Source organism: Ptychodera flava, chromosome 16 (genome assembly GCF_041260155.1).
Source record: "Ptychodera flava strain L36383 chromosome 16, AS_Pfla_20210202, whole genome shotgun sequence".
In the NCBI taxonomy this organism is placed as follows: domain Eukaryota; kingdom Metazoa; phylum Hemichordata; class Enteropneusta; family Ptychoderidae; genus Ptychodera; species Ptychodera flava.
Genome location: NC_091943.1, coordinates 22,262,079 through 22,283,295, shown reverse-complemented (window position 1 = coordinate 22,283,295; position 21,217 = coordinate 22,262,079). Strand labels below are relative to the sequence as shown.

The 21,217-nt window shown below is 36.6% G+C and overlaps 1 protein-coding gene across 9 annotated transcripts in view; it reads right to left on the bottom strand.

The window, feature by feature from the left end:
- LOC139114316 (uncharacterized) overlaps positions 1-21,217 on the bottom strand; it is a 62,764-nt gene that overhangs the window by 37,323 nt on the left and 4,224 nt on the right. Inside the window, exon 1 of one of the 9 annotated variants that reach the window (XM_070675954.1) lies at positions 16,402-16,563. The exons of the other annotated variants lie outside the window; for them this stretch is intronic. Coding sequence (XP_070532055.1) covers positions 16,402-16,460 — 59 coding nt within the window. The 5' untranslated portion in view covers positions 16,461-16,563. Of the gene's footprint in view, positions 1-16,401; positions 16,564-21,217 lie in introns of those variants that run through there. 9 annotated transcript variants of the gene reach the window in all.

The window sequence follows — 21,217 nt, the reverse complement described above, 5'->3', positions numbered from 1 at the left end:
GCATTTAAATAAGTCTGGCTCAGAGTTCGTATGATTCACAGAATATCAAACAAGGATTGAGTACAAATTTTCAGATTACATGTTATTACCAGAGAATTATCAGATAATTCCAATTACTTTTCATACAAGATTATATACATAAATTATCAACCTTGAATATACAGGACCACATGTATTACTGGTAACATGAAATTCAAGGCTTGTCAATACTGGGTGTGCTGTCATAACAGCAGAATCAAGGGTGATTTCATACGCTGACACAGTTAACCCTTTGAGTGCCATAGTCAATTTTTGCCACTTATATAAAATGTGCCTGAGTCAGTTTTTTTTCAGATTTTTGCCAAAATTTTGGTGAAAAACTGTAGCCAATGAAATGTGATGTCCATTTGATCCACAATTATCAAAAAATTACAAAAAAATTCATAAAAATTGGTGAAATGTTGCACTGAAATTTTGGTGGGAAAAATTATAGCACTCAAAGGGTTAAAAGGCTCCTTTAGGATTCAAATTTGTCCATGGGCAATCATTCCTTATGCATTACGCAAACTACCCACATCAGATTCCATAAAATCATTCTAAGTTGTTCTGGACTTCTTTCCCTCTATAACAAATGTTTATACATATATTACTCACAGTACTCACATTAATACCGGTACTAGTAATTTACTTATATAATGGACAATGTGTGTGAATGCTTCATTCAAGAAAATGGCTGTGGTTTGCCAGGGAAAAAATATCACTGGTTTTTGCAAACATTTGGAAACATTGGTGAATATTTTAGAAAATTTAGGGGTAACATTTCTGCTGTCCTCTAATATGATTACATTGATATACGGAGGGGAACCTATGGCTGAAAGGTGCTTGGTATTTAGCTAACTTAAAAAAAATATCCTTACTCCACAGTTGATTTGTTGTCATTACAGGACAATCAAGGTCAATTTCTTGCTAAACCACATTAAATGCTCCCCAAGGGTTCAAGCTTGTCCAAGGACAATTGGTTCTGTTCTATTACATTACCCAAACATGTATGACCATAACACCATGAAATTTACTTTGCCTGTTTCACTTCTCTCGTTCATCAACATATCTATGTTTATAGCTACAGTACTCACTTTAATACTCCAAATGCAGTCCTGAATGAGATTCACAAGAAAGTGCATGTAGTTTACATGTGTTTATATGTTGTAAAATCCTGTGTTGAAATTTTGCTCTGAAGTTTACACTGACAGGCAAGCTGCTCAAACAAGGATTGTGCAGAAATCACTTCCCACATAAAACCTGAAGTGGGCTATACTGTCACTGCTGTTCAAAGCAGTACACAACCGTGATCGTTCCTTTTATTTGGCCAATGCACAATTGAACACGGCCATAATATGATCACCGCTCATTCAGCGCGAACAAAGGTTTATTTGACTGGTGATACGGATGACTGGATTTCGCCACTATGCGCAGCCAGGGGAGCGGGACAAGAAAAGGACGGCTATATTTAACCGAGCCTGCACGAACAGTAAACACGTTGGAGAATTAAATGTGTTTATTACGCAGTGAGGGCAACTATAGCGCTATTGATCACATCTGATTTATGCCATTCAGTAGCCAGCTTAAAGAGTTAAATAAGCCCATCTGAATGGTCTCCCTAGCCTACTGCTTGTCAGATTGGCTGCTGCAATCAATTAGGCAAGGTTGTGTAAAGGTCATCACCATGGTAACCCCCTATAACAAATTTCAGTTCACACCAATGCTATGTTATTGATGACAATACATGCATGTTTGAAGATACTTTGAAAACAAGTTGTTCTCTGAGTCGGAAGATTTTTTATTTTCAATAATTGCAAATGTTACAGCCCCTATGAGAACAATTGTGAATGAAAGGTGTACAGAAAATAAACCAACAAAACCTTTGTAGATGACACTTTTCATCAAAATTGAATTTTCCTTGAGATTACAAGAGTGGCACATTTTGACAGAAAACAGCGTAGTTAATTATGTCCAACAAAGTAGCATATTTCATGAATTTCACTATCGACAGCTCGATTTAATTGCCATATTTTTCAAAAGGGTCACTGTTTGTCTGGGATCGCTCTCATCTGTCACTACCCTTTGGGCTACCGAAATGCCGATCTCGGACTAAGGTCACTTTTACCAAAATATGTTAATGATCAGTCAGCTATAGATTACTTCATCAGTATTCAGTTATGACTCCTTCAAATAACATACTGTAAAATATGGTTCATTGTCAGTGACACTACATTTGAGATTTCTATTTCAGATATCAAAAAATATTACCTGTCAAAAACATTTTTACGAGACTTTGAGTAAATATGTATAGAAGATTACTGTGGATGGCACTTTGGTACCACAAATGTTATGACGTACAGCCATAAAAATCACATGTGAAAGGAACTTGTCTATAAGCTGCTGTAGAATATAATGGCTAAAATTACTGGAAAAAAATTGTCTGAATTAGTATCAAAGACCAGGATGGCGTTAAAAACAACAGGATGGTACTTACATGTACATGTAGAACCATAGCTTTAATATGGTCACGTTGTCTTTAAAAATAACAGGACAGCACATACATGTAGGACCATAGTTTAGATTCGCTAGCACCTTAATTACAAGGGCAAAGGGGGCTTTGGGTTATGGTGACTCTTTCTTTTTGAGTAATTTGACAATGATATGCGTGTTTGGAAGAGAACTTTATGTATTTTTTCCTATTTGATAGAGCAATTAAGAGCAATGTGCCCAGATATTAGCATTTAATACAAACTGTTTTGGGTAAGAGGGTGATAACAAATTTCTAGCTATTCTTGGATTGTATAAACAGCTAATTTAATCTACGGGTAGTTTGATTTGGTGAGAGGGGCAATGGCAGCCCAACAGACTGTGTATGTGTGTGTGTGTGTAGGGGGGTTTGAGGAAATGCAAAGAGGCGTAATGTATATCAGAAACTCTCTTGGTTGTTGCTAAAAATGTGCTTTTTGATATTTTAGGTTTATCCCTGGGAAGAATGAAAACATCATAGAGCAATTGTTTGACAGGCTTTAAGCTATTTGGCAAGTTTTTATAAGTTTTTAAGGAGCCTGTTTGAACACTCTTGAATATCACTGATGCTTAACATGTCTTTGGTCACTACAAAGAAGAAGGCACTCCAATCTAAACGTACAGCATCACAGTGTATCACGGTCGATAATGCCGTAAAGCTAAGTTTCACATGAGTTGGAAGACTGTGCATTTTAAATACAGGCATTATCAGATATCGAGTAAAGAATAAGAATGAAGCATAAATGAGGATATTTCATCACGCGAGTTTGAAAGGTTAAAGGTATGGAAATCGATCCCAGGGCCTAGGAGTGGCACATGTAAAACAGTGTGTATCTTTGCGTCAGAGGCGGAATAAATCTATTTATCCAGGAAATCTTAATCCCGACTGCTATGTTTGTACGCACATAGAGCCAGTCGACGTTAGGGACACAAAAAAACAACACGAGGAACAAACAGGCAGTGGTTTTGAACAAAATCAATGTACCCGGTACTTCACCGATGTCTGTAACTCAGTACATGAAAATATTCGTAGCTTGACGCACTTTGAACATAGCTCGTAACAAGGGACAGTGGAAAGCCCACAGAACTACGTGTATAACAGCCACTCATGTAGTTGGCGCTCAGTGAAGATTTTTCGATCAACAACTTTGACGGATGATGTGGACTGACCTTTTCTACCGCAATGTTTATCTCCCTCGATTCAGCACAAAATTTTTGTATGGACTGTTGATGCGGTGTTTACAGTTGTTACGTGGTGGTAAACTAGTCGTATTTACGACTGCTACGTAAACAGTCACTGAATAAATTTTGCACGCATTTACGAGCACTGGATATTACTACCGTTTTTAATCGAAAACCGTCCGTATACGCGTATGACGGTTGTGACAAAAACAACACAAAGAATCTGGCGTACATTGTTACTGCATTACTTTGACCAAAAAATCACCCAAATGCCGAACGGTGATCATACATGCAGGTTTCTGGACTAAACGACCCTAAACCGACCGGGTCCAAGTCAACTGTGCCGGGCTCGACGTCTACTCTATCAGCGTCAACTCAAACTTTCACTCCAGAAAACTTTACCCACAAACTGGGAATATACTAAATTTACCTTGAAAAAAATTTTAATCTGTGTATCGTATTGAAAAAAATCTTACCGGGGCCACGGAGCAAATTAAAAAACCAACAAACCACAACAGAAACAGTGGAATGATCATTAGTGTGCAAGGTCGCTGTATTATATGTCAGGGTGAAAAATCTATCTGGCTTTGAAATTTCTGGACGGTACAAACGGCGGGGCAGAATTAGACAAGATTACGACCAATGTGTTACCGCCGATGGTACATAACGTACTGTTGATAGCAGGTAGTTCGGTGTCCAGTGAGAACACGATTCCGAATATATCACGGCTGTTGATTTGAACTGCCTCCGATCGAAAATTTTCAACACAAAGACATGATATCAATAATTTTGCGAGATTATAAGTACCCGCTGTCTTCTCGCCAAATAGCCGCGATCAAGATCATTATGATAGAAGCAATTGACCGCCGAACACCTGCTTGCTGTTCTTATACACAACGTGTAAAAACTTATTATTCCTGCTGAGAAATACGACAGCAAATATTGCAATGTGAATTTCTTACTATCTTCCTCGCAATGGTTTTGCATCTGTGTTTATTTTATCACGGTCACTGGACCATTTCTGACGATTTTTACTAACAAAGAATCAGTTCACACTCATCGTGGGAACACATTGCAAAGACGTTCACAAAATTTTCATCACATTCATCACATTACCGTAATCCCCGTTTCAAAGACGTAGGAAATGTATAATGATTTGTTTATCTTGAAAAATCCCGAACTGAAGCCTCTAAATACAAAATGTTTTTTCCTCTGAACAACTTACAATCACACTCTGGTCATCACATGGCGGTTGTAACCGTAGATGTGCTGCTGCCAATGGAGAATCAAAAGACTTCAAATCAACAGTCAAAACGTACGGAAAAAATATCAATATCCAAGCAATGTAAAACAGAGTAATTTTGATAAGGTCTATTTATTGTATATTATAAAAAATCTTCAGATCACTCGGAACAGCGTAAGATTATGATCTCACTCATTCGAATACTACACTCGCACGTTTTACGGTAAAAATATGGGAACTCAGATCGTTATATACTGTTTCCGTCAGACGAGTCCGCTTATCTAAAGACGGCAAAAATGGTAAAAAGACGGTAAAATGACAATAATTATTATTGCTTGTCTCTGTAAATTTTGCCGACTATTCGTTAGTAGTTGTCGAATTTCTTGAGTTTGTCCGAAAACTATTTCAGTGAATGACGTAAGTTTCAAGACACCCGAGTGCGAACGCAATATCGATATTGGGATAGCAAAATCAGTCACAGACAATCGAGGAAGAACATAAGAGTCTATTAATCTGCGATTTAATTCATCCTAGGTTACCATGAAAGTAAAAAAGGTAATGTTGTGCCCTGGTTGGGAAAGAAAAGTTGATAAAGTTTTCAAAAAAACGTCAGCTAATACTCGAACAATTTAGTAAAAAACTAGCTCAAAAAAACGTATAGAGAAGAAGCATCACCGATCACGGCGATCTTCAGACCTTTTATCATGTTTCAGTCTGAACGGTCAACATTTGATGCTATAATCTATGTCAAGTGTCTCTTTTTGGTCAAATCCGATAGAGATGAATAAATCACGATTTAGTTTCATCGCCCCGACCCGACAGGAATAATGAAGCTCATGGGCACCTGTATACATGCAATCGTGGCATGAACGTATACAATGCCCGTCCACTGCATGAGCCATTGACCGTGCAACGCGAGCAAACAACGGTTTTGGACGTCACGAGACTGAGCATTTTTTTCGCAGTCTTGTGAGCGGTTGAGTGGTTTTGGTAGGCTGCATACATGTATATCGGAATCGAGTTGATTTCGGCCGAAAACAGTAAGAAAGTAGTTTTTCGTGCTCCGTCCTAATTGGATCCGCATGTTGCCGGTTTTGTCCATGGTAATCAGTAGAGCTGTGGTGGGAGGCCGTATAACGCCGGGAATACACGTCATCGTACGCAGGGCTAGGCCACAACATACTTCCAAAAGCGATCTATCGTAAAATATCGTACTGCAGGTCAACACACACATCACCCATTCATAGGCCTACGGTACACATATCAACGAACAAAAAGGGAGAAGCAATCTGCTTGAAACCATGAAGTAGTCCCTTTGTGTCTGAATTCATTGAGGCGCGTGTTCAGTAACCGTTGGTCAAGTTTTTTCGTTCAGTAGTAAGAATCGTTTATTCATTGTTGACATCGTTATCGATCCGATGTACACAACAAATGTTTGATCGTTTGCACCTTTCCGCGTCCCCTCGTGATTGGCAGCTGTTTGAATGCTTTCATCTATTGTTTGTTGGACGCTTCGAACACAGCATCGAAGCAGTTTTGGCATAAAAAATCAACTTAAAATGGAAAAAATGAGAGAATTTCGCCAACAGGGTGATGCCACAAGTATTCACAAAACGTAATATGTTGGAACAGTGCTTTAATTTACACCATGGTTGTTGAAAGATCCAGATTTTCGGGAGCATTCGTTGACGTTGTTACCATGTGCCACTCATGTTGGATTATGAATCCCCAGGGAGATAGGGGGTATTTATAGGCTCCCCCTGCTTTTAATTTAACCTATTTCTGTCAGATGAGGTGGGCGCATGACGTCCCACACAACTGATGTACAAGCCTATATCAACAGCGGCTAGCTGCTATGACACTGTATGAGTGATCCGCCCACCATCCTATCTTGTTGCCGACACAATGTTGTGGAGGTTGCCGGGCAACAGTACCAGGCCAATCTCCCTCACAGCAATAGGAAGATGATAGCCAGCTACTTGAGCTGTTGTCCATGTACATAAATTGAGATACAAGGCAATCAGATATACATGTTCTTACATGTAACATGCATGATTGGGTCTTTTCTATAATTCCAAATTATGTTTCATGGCAAACAGAGGTATGGCTTACTGGGTTTTAAAAAACATGTATGATGGATACATTCATGTGTGTATATCTACACACATGAATAAAAATATAAATATATAACTATTTGATTATTCTTTAATTATACAGTGATATTATCAAGAATTCAACAATGCTATCATGTAATTATGGGTTTTGTACAGTTCCTGATATGACTGGGCAATTACAGAACAAAAACACACTTTACCTCGTGTCATGCAAAATTATGTACCTTGCTCCGTTTCAATAGGGTTTGTGCCATTGCCAGGCAATCCTTGAATAAAACTAATGGAAAGTCACAACAAACATGACATGATATACATTGATATAGGGTACTTTGACATAGTTCTTTATGAGTATAACAGCTGGTGATATACGTGAGGTAGATGCATGATAGCAAAATACAGGTAATGTGATTCTAGTTGAAGTTTAACAGCGAAATAACTGTTTCGTAGTATTTGCTATTTGATGTCTTCAGTCCCTTTTTTTGTTAACAATTGTGTTAGCTTACCCTTTCAGGCCATAGTCACAGAAAGTTTTGGTCAGAAATGGTGAATACAGGACACAAACAAGTACCCTTCAGAATAAAGGTTTATATTTCAATTTTTGTGGAATTACATTGACCTTTATTGTATAGCTATAGAAGTGAATGGAAAAGATATCAATACCTCAGTCACATCGTATTGGTTGTGACATTTCCCTTCAAAAATTTCCCTTCAAACATTTGGCGATCTAATATCAACCTGCATCAGGTGACTGCAAAATTCTTAGTGTACAACAGTACATATGCTCTTAGGTATACTGTACATTGTTTCAAGCCTTTGTTGGAATGAAATGCAATGGAAAGATTACGTTGGATAACTTATCAGACCTTTACTGTCCAGCACGGGATTGAACCCCCCACAAAGTTTTCCTATTCAGTCAGTTACTGCTGTGTCATGCTAAAGCCCTCAGGGTAAGGGGACTGGGTTTACTGGATTAAATGTTTGTATGTGTGTACTACAAGCATGATGATGCCATTCAAGAGAAACGTGTTAAAAGTGTCATCTTTGAGTTTAATTGAAATACACCAAACAAAACTTCTTCTGACAATCTACCTGTCCAAAAACACACATGAAATTATAGTATAGCTGTGTCCAGCCATGCACTGAAACATGAAATAAGCTAACAATCCCAAACAGAATCTTCAAGGAGATTTAGTACATAATTTTTGATCAGGGTTGCTCATGCTCAGAGATGAATGTCAGCAGATGAACTTACATTTAACCTTCTGAGTGCCAAAGTCAATTTTGGTCACCTTCATAAAATACACCCTAGTCAAATTTTTTCAAGTTTTTGCCAAAATTTTGATAAAAATGTAGCCAACGAAATGTGATGTTCATTTGGTCCAAAATTATCAAAACAAATTCACAAAAGTTCATAAATATTGGCAAAATGTTGCATTTAAATTTTGGTGGGAAAAATTACAGCATACAAAGGGTTAAAATACAACCAGTAACCTGGTACAAGTAACCCTAACCCTAACCCTTACAGATATCCTGAATTTAGTAACAGGGACATAAACTTTAATAATAGCACTGCCCCAAGGAGATACCGAGGTGATCAATGCAGCATGTTTACAATAACAACTTTTGGCATGTAGTCTGTCATTACACGCATCATAAAACAAGAGTTGCATCAATACATTCAGAAATTAGCTTCTTTTTATCCAAATCTAAGAATGTAATTCATGAGCTGGAACACCGAATACAATGTATTTGCTAAGATACATGATGATTAATTGGTTAGCTTTCATCAAACAGATAGGGCAGTGTAATATTGCGACTACACTGCCATTTGTGTACAAGTGTTGAAGGGATAATTATATCATTATTTTCTGAAGTCAGTGTTAACTTGAAGATCTGAATTCCATTCTATTTAAACAAAAACAACTATTATTTACAAGTGGTTCCTGATAAATTTATGATTTTGACAGTAAAAAGTCAAACACTGATGAATCATTGTGTGTGTATCGCTCAAATCACAGCTTTTTGACATTTTGTGGGCATATGAGATATGTCAGTTTTTCAAATTGTGATGGATTCAAAGAACTTGAGATAATTGGGTCATTGGTAATTATGATGAGTTGATATATTGTACAGGGATACAGTTGTCAGGACTGCGCTCAAAGGTTGTATGGACCCATACGACCAACGTAAACACTGTGCGATGGTGATTGATGAAAGTTACAACATGTCTATCATAATCTACATCGTTGCAGCTATGATGATGAGGTGCATCTAGATATTGTGCATGAAATACATTGTCTGTAAACATGAAACTCGCAGGTGCAGTTCCAACGACTGTTTCCCTTTAAAAGTGTGTGAACTTTAATATTAGTCCAATACTCAACGAAGCATGTCAAATGCATTTTGACATTTTGATTGAAAGTCTTTATGTGGCCTTCACATATTACACAGTTCCTGTTGATCACATAGGTACATAACAAGGTATTAGGGCAAGTAGAGTAATCATAGCTGGTTTTCAGCAGCTTTGATGATCTTACACAGAAAAATTCTCCATTTCATTTACTACAAGTGGTCTTTTTATAAGTAATAAAAATGTCGAACCAACTTTATAGCCAGATAAGAAAACAATTTGAATTTTTCTTTCTCCTTCAAAACCAATTGTCCCTCCCTCCCTGATTAACTGTCAATGAATAGAGTGACCTACCATACTGCATTGTTTCAACACAATTAGATTGTTCTCCACAATTGGCAAAGGTACACAATTTGCAAAGGTACACTATATGCTGAACACTGATGAATCATTGATCCAATTCCTTAAGAAAACTAAATTACAGCTTCATTTTTTTAACCAAATATTTTTTGTGGTAATATGACAAAATTTAAAATGCAAACTACATATATTAAAAGTACTTGTGGCATTTAGCTGCATAACTCAACCCAATTGGGACTGCACCCTAAAGACACACTGGCAGGTCTGACTATTCTGTGACTTGCTTGGTTATTAGTGGCAAACACAACAGCAATTAGCCACTTCATTGTTTTCAGAACGACCGGTGAACAAACCGTGCTCTTGTACAGTGTGTGCAAGAATGTCCATGAAACAATAGGTGTTTGTACATGTAATGAGAAGAATGCAGCATTGTAATTAATTCATCCGATATTATCATTCAGCCTTCCAGATCTAGCACAGTACTTGTTGATCAAGTTAAATTTATTGACATGGATATCTCAATGTTATTGTTGTTGCATGTAGAATTTGTGCAGATGATTAATAGGTTGTTTTGCGATAATTGTGTCTGCTTGGCTTTTGGTGTTCTTGATAAAATTTTCTTAGTTGATATAAAGTACCCTACAGAAAGGGAATACTAGCGAGATGAAAATTATCTTATATTTGCTTTGCTTAAACTTCTGCCTATGATTATTTCCAACCAAATATGCCAATTAGTTTTAAAAAGGGAAAGTCTTGTCCTGTTACTAACTAACTGAATACACTGTTATAACCTCAAAGCAGACCTAGTCCATATTTTACTGTTGAGATGTAAAGCACATGTAATGTATCTACAGCACATTTCACACAGTCTATGAACCCATGGCACCTTGAGTACCCACAATGCAGCAGTCCTACTTCACAAACTGGGCAAAACACTTAGTAAAAGAAGCCGATTTTATTTGCCTTGGTCAGTATTTGCCAACAGCTTCCGCAAATAACAAGTCGGTCACAATCTCTATTAAGTATTGTCAGAAACAATGTAAATGGCCACATTCCAACATGTGATTACACTCACTAAAGGCAGATGAGGAGTATAGTAAGTCAACTTATGAAATCAATTAACAAACTGGACATTGTGGCTGTCACCACTGTCATGTTGTGCATTATATCTTGAGAAACAACTCCACTCTTCTTGCATGATCTGAAGCATGCAAGTTCTGAATTTTGTGTCAGGGCCACTTTAACTTATCCAATCAATCTATAAAAACCATGGACTGCTTTATTGGATAAGAATTGGGGATGTTTGTGTATGCTGTGACTTAACACATGTACTGATTCAGTGTCCAACACACGGTTTCCAAGGTGGGTCACATCCCTCCCTATCGATACAAAAATATGTTACGAAAGTGTTATGACTTTGTGTGGCAATAAAGCTGATATTTCTAATCCTGTGTCCAGTATATGGACCCCTGTACCAGAAATTTTAAACATGTGGCCCTTTAAAGGCGCCCTTCTAAATCCCAGGTTCTCGCATTAGCGAATGTGTCAACAGCCCATTAACAGTTTGTCATTCTTTTGTTTTCCATTGAATATTTTATCAAGTAAATAATATTTATATTAGATAAATCTGATAATTGAGTGGGGGCTTTAAGTTTAAGCAAACCATTTTAAAACACCTGAATGGATGGAAATCTTACAAATTTGAATAGCTGTCAATCACCACCTTGAGACATTTTATAAAAGGTGAACTTGTGACACTCTGTTTACCGCATGGGTCGGTCTTTTCAAAATGACTCAAATGCCTCTGAGGCAAGCATGGTTGAAAGACACCCTTGACAATGGCAATAAACAAGAGCACTGGTTGGCAAGTCCACTTACAGACAGAAGGGGCGAAAATCATCAATACCGATACTGTATACATGTCTATGAACTGGACAAAATGTACAAAACTTTCTGTACAGGGTCTATCAATTAACTAGGAAAAGCTTATCCAAGCAAGTGCATTTTATCCTGATGTCCAGTCTGTGAACATTTCAGGGTTGCCAACCAACCACTTCATGTTCAAAGCCAAGTGCCGTCAGACTCAAAGGCTATCGACGACTCTACAGCAGTGTGTTTGTAGTGGATTAAAATGCTTGAAATTGAAGGCTCACACAACCTGTGCCAAGGACAGGCATTTTTAAACTGAACAAAACCCTTTGAAAACACTCACTGACAATAAAGAGTCCTCGTACCCTTTTTATGAAACCGTCAAATAGACTGAGCTACAACTGTAAACAGTACTATACGATCGATGACGTTGGCTTTAACCATTTGGCCACTCAGTCAAATACACACATACCGCATGCATGTATGTACAGATATTGCAATCAAATATTGTTGTTACCCTGCACAAAATGGTGGTAAATTAGCAGTATATGAATGTAATACACAGGGAATTCATTACAGCCGTGTACATTTATTATACACGAGCATTAAACAGCAATTTCTCAAAAGTATATCTTTCAAAGTGCATGAATACGCACTATTAGTGCAGTGACATATTAAGGAAGTATAAATTTGACAACACATTAAGAAGTTTATTAGTTTGCTACTTTTGACCGTTAAAACAGTGTTGCCAGGTGATGTGTTTTGTTGTCATGGCTACAATGTGAGGTCATTCAAAAGTGGGCCCCACGATGATGTTTAATTGGTTATCATCAATTGCACTGTTGGTGCCCAGTTTGCTGAACTGTTTCCATTGACTGTGTTGTTATTGAGGGTTTGTGACTCAGATCCCTAGTGACAAACTGGCTTGGCAACTGTCATCCCACATGGCCCATGCTAAAAGGTTCACTCCCATGAAAGCACTGACTTCTTTCCAAACATAATACACTGGAAAAAAAATTGCCATTATATTCTTTGTAATCCAGTTCACACTTCTACTACTGCTTTCAAGGCTTTTCCAAACTTGATTGTAAAGCTGTAGGAAGGTACGGCCGATTACTCAAAGTTTTGAAGATTTTTTCACTTATTTTTTTTATTGTCAAATATAATTTCTTTTTCTAGTCCATGTTGAGATACACAGCCAACTCAGCCGATACATGTACTGTACAGACTGTGAATTTTGCTCAAGACAAGAGTTCAATATAAATAATAACAGTGCATTTCACACATATACAATGCAGATGCTATGGTGACGAGCTAAATTCAAGCTACCGGTAAATGCGTTCGACATGCTTTGGGCCGGGAGCTGAACAAGAAACTACCGTACATGTATGCCATGGTTGACATTAAAAATACAAAATCATGAAAAAGTCATCAAAAGTTAAGAGTTACTGGCCCCTTAATTGAGACAAAAAAACTTAAAATATTGTACAGAAGTTAGTCATCAAATGTGTGACTTTTAAGCAGAAACTGATGTGAATTACAAAGCTCTTTACTGATAAAATAATTTCAAAAGTATAATTCCACCCCCCCCCCAAAAAAAAAAATTATAAAATGTATAATATACTTCAAGTCTAACTTTTCTGTTAAGCTTGGTTACTTAGTCTACTGAGAGAATGACGTTATTGCAATGCTTTAAAGTTAGCATTTTTTAGCCTGGAGGGCCATATCAGTTCACTGAACCAGTTTGAAAGCACGAGCTTGTCCGAGGGGGATTGTGTAAAGTCCTGGGTTAGGCTCTATCTGTTGGGCAGAGATTGACCTAAATAAATTGAGATACTGCAAATTCTGGACTGAGCATACATGTACATCTTCAGGTTTTTACATGCATTAATGCAGCACAGGTGAGCTAAAGGACAGATATTAGGTTCCATTACATACCGTACATGTACCAATACATTTTGTATTGCATGGCAAGCGATGTTATCTTAATGTACACAAGTTTAGGATCTCTCCTCAGTTATGGTATACACTACTCTTCCTCCGAAATGTACATTGAACGCATTTATTTGTACGTTGTATGATAGCTCTTTCTGAAATCACAAAAATACCATATGAATTCTTTGAATCTTTTCAGAGGAGATGCTGTATAACTTTTTAGTATCTTTTAAATGTATGGTGACAAAATTTTTATTTTTTGTTGTTGTAAATGATATTGTCTTATGAAATTGTATATTTTTGTGATCTATTTGAAAACTCAAACCTGCATGTACACGTATGCCAAGGCCAAGTGGCAGGTACATATATACCTGAGTCTTTCCAAGCACTGCATATAAATGGATAAATCATTTTTGCATGTTCCCATGGTTTGCTTATGTTGATTATACCTTATACTGAACTACTCTCCACTGTCCCATGAACTTGAAGTCCATGTTAAGCAAGGAGGACACCAGCATTTCCTGAAATCATTAATTTGTGTTTAGACTCCTTTTATTCTTGTGAATTTTCATTTTTAAAGTCTGACAGGGTAGAGTTGACTTTTCAGATCCTCAGATCTCAGATTTCAGACCCAATAACTTCAGATGCAGATTCGAATTTACAAGCCTTTTACAATACCCGTATTAACAGTATGATTGCAATATTTAAAATAATAATTTGAATATGACATCATACAAGGCAGTTATGAAAACAATAAAATCTACATAAACGTTTTCCCTCAACAAGTTTCAAGGAACATGGGTCTACAATTACAGATTAGCTAACTTGCTTCTTCTGACCCCTGAATTCTGATTTAGCCCTGGGTCACTGGCATCCAACATGGATTAGTTATATTCCCTTGCCATCAATATTACGAACGATGGTAAAATACGGACTGTTGATAGCCAGCATTTACATGATCGTCGCAGTCTTGATTGTTCAATCGCAGGTTTGTGTTTATCTCTATGAGGGAATGTTCAGGTGATGACATAACAAGTGGAATCATTGCGCACCCTGTCTTCGACTGATGACGTTCTGATTCTGAGATCGAAGTTTTTAAGTTCAAGATTCAAGATAGAAATAAAATAATTTCTAAAGCCTTTTCAAATCTAAATTATATTTTACTTATCAGTATATTACATCAAACTTTGAAAATTGTGAAATTTTAATTGCGAATCTGCGTCTGAAGTTATAGGATCTGAGGTCTGAGGATCTGAGGATCTGAATCTGAGAATGTGAATCTGAGAATCTGAAAAGTCAACTCTACCAGTCTGATATCAATACTTTGTGTTACAGAGAACATGCTACACAGCTGGAACACATGTTAGGATGAGAAACAGATGCGCCTCTAAAGTGAGACTTGAACTTTTGCTCAAGATATTCTCAATGAAACTTTCAACCATTCTCTTATTAAATCAAGAATAAAAATCAGGGGTCAACGTGCAAAGTTTGGTACTAGAGAAACAAATTACCTTACAGATACTGATATTTAAAATTCAAAATGGCCGCCATCCCTGTGTTAACTCTAGGGTAAAAAATCAACTTTTCTATGAAAGTTATTCTTACTCCATCCAAGGGCTTCAAAATGAGTCCCAACAAGTGGTAGACCAAAACAATTTTGAGAATCCGAATGTCTGTCCCCAGGGTGCATTCAACCTTAAACCTTTTCAGGAAATCTACTGCATTCATTCTGCGGTGTTGTACCAAATCAATAAACAATTTTCACCATGGACATATCTGTATTTTATTCCATCATGAAACACTATTAATAGCAAATTCCCAAAGACAAGAAGCCGAAAAAGTTTAGAATTCTTCGGACAAGGCTTGTAATCTGATTTTTAAATGAACTGATAATATGTATAATCGATGTACGATATAGGAATGCAGTAAATATTACATTGTTGTTTGGTATCTTGAACACTTTTACAAATATTGACAATAATATATTCAGTGGTTTACATTCAGGATTAATCAACTGATGGACCTGTACTCTGTGCATCATGAAAGTTTTGAAAATTTAGTGCAAGAAATCTAAAGTGACAGCTTGGGTAATACTGGTTAAAGATTTGTGCCTTTAGATCTCCCTGGTCCACCTTGTCAAAACTATTATTTTGGATCAGTCCAGTTGTTTTTATGGCATTTTAATGGCATGGTTGGAATTTCACATGTCATAATGGGGTATGTGGCTGGGTTGCTGTACATGTACATGTACCGGGGGGGGAGGGGGGGTGTATACCGGTATGTGTCATAAATCTACCAACTTTGAAGATTGAGCGTGACATATCATCATTTGTACCTGTGTGCATGAATTTGTGCAAGCATCTGTGTGCAATGCCATTGTTCAGTCACCAAAGACAAGGTACACAACACACCTTAGATGTAGCTAAATCAACATTCCCTTCTAGCATCCTACATTGTACCTTAAAAACTCAAAACTCACTGAGAAAATCTCTCATTCAGAGAACCTATGCATATTTACAAATCGATACATCTGCTACTTCTCCCTACTCCAAGTCCTGAGAAAGTTTCCCCATTCCCACCGGCTATTTACAACATTATGTTTTTTCAGCTGAATTAACATGTTAAGGTTTCTTGAGTAAATTGTAAAAATATTGTTCAAATATTAAACATGAAATGCTTATACTAACTACTGTGACACAATCAAATGACACACTATACTTCCAAGGTACCTGTTTGAGTGAAGTCCATTAAAAGGACTTATGGACGCTTACATTATGTGCATCAATAAGAAATATCACACGTACCTACTGGGATCCCCACACCTGTCGCTACACATGTAATAGAATTCCGTCTCGCTCGGCATTCTTATCGGCGCAAAATGTCTACTTCAGTGAACAAAAGCCATCCGTTACTGGAAAGCTAAGGGTACTCCGCTGTCACATCTGATCGTTTCACTCTCTTACGAAACACTCAGCACCACCATTTTTAAATGTACAAGCACTGCATCATTGATATCTGTGGGATTGCGTCTCCAATGGCAACAAAGAGGGACATTACGTAACTACTGACTCAGAGAAAGCATCTTCCTTTCTTTCTTTGAAGAAAGAAGAATTTATAATTTAATGTGGTCAATATTGAAGTTTAGTGTACACATACATGCATTTGTGCCAGGGGTAAAATATTCATTACTTGGCGATCGTATTGATTCAATGATGCATGTCTTCCCCTGTATGGATTCTCAGTCTGTAATCTTGCTGTACAGATTAGAAACCTTGAAATTTTAAATTAATAGTCAGCCACGGACTCAAAAACTTGAGTGTATGTGTTGTATTGAATAAGCGTTATCCTTCCAGGCCTATCACTTCCCTGTCTGCCAAGTCAGTAAAAAGCAGTATTGAGTTGAAACCTATACGTATTCTCAACCACTTGGCTTGGTCTGTTACAGCAGACTTAGGGACGGACCATTAGATCCTGGGGGTGGTCACTGTCAGATTGTGAATATTTTTTTTACAAATGTAAGCTTAAAAAAAAAAATTTCTTTGCAAGTGAGTCATGATGTGCTTATTTTTTTTCTTTGTAAATAGTCTGTAGGATGATACACTATTTACAGTATCTATGTTCAAATGGAACTCCATGGAGGACATATTATGCCTCACTGCTTTTAACCAACTTTACCTGCTTGTGACATGAAGACTTGGCAGGTAAAGGGTTGACAGTGAGGAAGAAACTGTGCTACTACAAAAACACAGAACAATGAATGATTTTTCCGAATAAAAGAACAGGCTATACAAGAATTTCACTCTTCCACAATGGTTAAACCAGGCATTAAATTACAGTGTTTTAGAGCAGTGAACTTCCAATTTGCACTTGAACTCCCGCATACCAAAAACAAGTTGTTGACATACTGGCAGAAAATCAACGAGTACATACTATTAGACTATGTTGATGAAAATGTGAACTACATGGCCGTGTTTGCCTTACAACTAAATTGACAGTTCTACACCGCACAAAGCTATCATTCCTAGATAGAGTTAACTTATTTATGTCTTTAAAATCTATAATTAATTGGCACAGTCCATAAATCAATAAACTTGTCCACTCTCTTAATATGTGGAAAGGGTATTGTTTGGATGGTCTGTTCTATCAGTTCACTGCAAATATACAGTCAGTGGTAATCTTAAAATATATTTATATAGCGGCATGACAAACACAGTGTGACTTTGAGTATGCATGTACACATGTACGTGAATGTAAATTTCGAACTTTGAAAATGACTGGGAAAGCAAAGATGCATTCCCAGACACGACGATTTGAACACTGAAAGACGAAATCAACGCCCATCGTGGCGTGACAAATCTTAACCTCGGAAGCCTATGATTGAAATGATTGCGCATGTGTGTATGTTACATGTGACGTGTGCAGGAACAGTCGGTATTGTAAACAATATTTGGTGCTACAGGTATGATCTAATACAAACTGATCCCCATAATTTACACCATTACAATGCAGCTGCAGACAATTTGGTGACATATAGTTGTGTGTTATTCATCAAAGAAGTCTACAGGATCCGGTGCAATATTACGATACCAAGTGCTGCAGTCAAACCCTTCCATCTCTAACTATTGGTACAACCCTATTGTCTTGCACCACAAAGATGGACTACTGCATATTGCAACGGGGATGAAAAACTTGAAATGCTGGATTTATAGGGTGAACACATGGCAAGAACCTCACATCTTACTTGCAAAATGCCAGAGTCATTGTGCAATTATGTAACAATACTGAGCTTTAAAATGTCTTAACCACCAAGTCAGCATTCTGAGTGACATACAAAAAATATTACACTAGTAAATATGTCGAAGCCAATCAGTATATTTACAGCAGTTGCTAGCCCTTTAAACATCAACAATAAATGTTTTATGTTGCCTATTCTTATGGTAATGAGTATAAATGAAGCTTTGATTATTATGATGAAATAGTCCCTGGTGACCTACTTCCCTCCTGAGCTAATTCAATTAACAAATGCCTTCTTATCAAGCTAATTTGAAGTGGTATATAAAATCATTATGCAACATCAGTAACAATATAAAACCAATTGTGCTTTGCATAATAAAACCGTTTTCTAATTAAATGGGTGATGTAATTGTTGAACTTTGAGTAATGAGGTGACAATACAGGTAATAGCATTGATGAAGAGATCATATACAAGGCAATTCATGCGTAGGGTTTTTAATACATCAGTAATACAAGATGTGATAATGTTTTTGCATTTTTTCTTTGAATTCGAGTATATGAGGTCTTTTTTTCTCCCATCTTTCATAGTGGCTCACTCCTTTTGACCAAAAATTTGCATATTTAAGTTTCCACAGACGGTGTTTGAAGGAAACATACAGGCAGTTTAAAACATAGGGCCAAAGTCCCTGAAGCTACTATAGACATGGATACAAAATTAAGTATTTCCTGACTGTATGAAATTATCTCACTAAGGTCATCCTAGGGACCTGTAAACCAAATATTAAAGCTGTCTGACCGGCGGTTTTGAAAAAACAAGCGACTCAACAGTTGACAGAGCTCTGCTGTGTTATGTAGAGAATAACCTTTTGTGACACATGTATTGATGAAGAAGGTGGATATCTTTGATAGCTCATTTCAGGATAGCCTGACCAAAAATGGAAAAAAAATTCCGTAAAAATACAGATTTGCATATTTCATCACAATTTTAACAAATCTAAGTTGGGTTATCCCTAGGGACCTGTATACCAAATAACAAAGCTATCTGACCAGTGGTTATGAAGAAGAAGATTTTTTACCAAAAACGCCTTTTTTTGGTGCTAATTTGCATATTTTCAACAATATCAAAAATTAATAAAAAGAGTTTCTCAAAATCATATATTTTATCCACACAACAAATATCAAATCAGTAAGTACTGCAGTTCTCAAGATATTTGAGTGGACGGACGCCTCACAAACGGACATACATACATACATACATACATACTGACAGTGCACGCCGGACAGATACCCATCCCAATAGCTTCTATAGACTATATTAGTCTATAGTAGCTAATAAACGAGAGTTAATTACATTCTAATTAAGGTAAACAAGACTTGCTTAAATCAAGATTTTCGTCATAAAAAACAGCATATCTGTTAGGTTATAAAGAATCTTAAGCTGGTTATCTTTTTATCAGTATTTTCATCCTATTAACCAAGCACATTTTAACTTTCAAATTAACATGATAAGTAAGTTCTGTTGAATAAGTTGAGACTGTACGTACTCAGAGAAAGCACACTGAAGAGACAAATGTTTGAAACTTAAGAAGTTCAAGGTCATCAAAAGCATCATGTAACACTTTCATTGCACTGTTCACACAGATTGCATAATTGCTATAAATAGCACATGAGGAATCTTACAGCCCAGCTTTACTATAAAAACCCTATCACTTTGACCACTCTTTTAATTGACCACTCTATTTTTTTCCTCAAAAGTAATTTTATTTTATCCTTACCAAGTCAACCATAAATGGAAATTAGAACTTTCTCTATCTCTATTTATTTGACCACCCTATCATGACAAACTATTTTGAGCAATTTCTTTTAAATAACATACAGGGCACAATAAATGACGGTTCAGAATATGTCAAAGTTGGGATTCAGGAAAGTTGCCTTTACATGTTTTAATCCTCCAAGATGGTAAGCATTTCACTATGAACTGTCAAAAAAAGTTGAACTTTCTGATAATTCTACACTAAAATTATTTTGGCTTTGATGATTTCCTAATTAATTCAATTATTCAAAATCATATTACTTATTTTTTTCTGGGTGAATTGATATGGTTTATACAGTACAAGAATTACATACAATGTAATTCTACACTAAAATTATTTTGGCTTTGATGATTTCCTAATTAATTCAATTATTTAAAATCTTATTAATTATTTTTTTCTGGGTGAATTGATAGGGTTTATACAGTACAAGAATTACATACAATTGATGTAAGTCAAATTTTGACCAAAAATGACAAAAAAATTCCTTAAAAATACACATTTGCATATTTCATCACAATCTGAACCAATCTTAGTTGGGTTATCCCTAGGGACCTGTATACCAAATAACAAAGCTGTCTGACCAGCGGTTATGAAGAAGAAGATTTTTTACTAAAAACGCCTTTTTTGGCATTAATTTGCCTATTTTCAACAATATCAAAAAATTAAAAAAAATAGTTTCTCAAAATCATATTTTTCATCTACACAACAAATATCAAATCAGTAAGTACTGCAGTTCTCAGGATATTTGAGTGGACGGACGCCTCACAAACGGACATACATACATACATACATACAAACATACAGACTGACGACAGACGCCGGACGGATACCCATCCCAATAGCTGTGGTTCTTTTTAAGGCCTGGGCTCTACCACACACAAAATAGTGTGTGGTTGTATAAAATAGTAATACTTTATTATGAATTCTAAAAAAACATAGCTTGAGGCAAAGTATGTTTCCTGGAAAATTAAATTTACCTCGGTACACTGACCTCAAGTAGCATCTTAGCTCAACCTTCCTGCTTCTTGTGAGTGAAAAAGAGATCTTGATACTTGCTTTAACAATGCCGCAT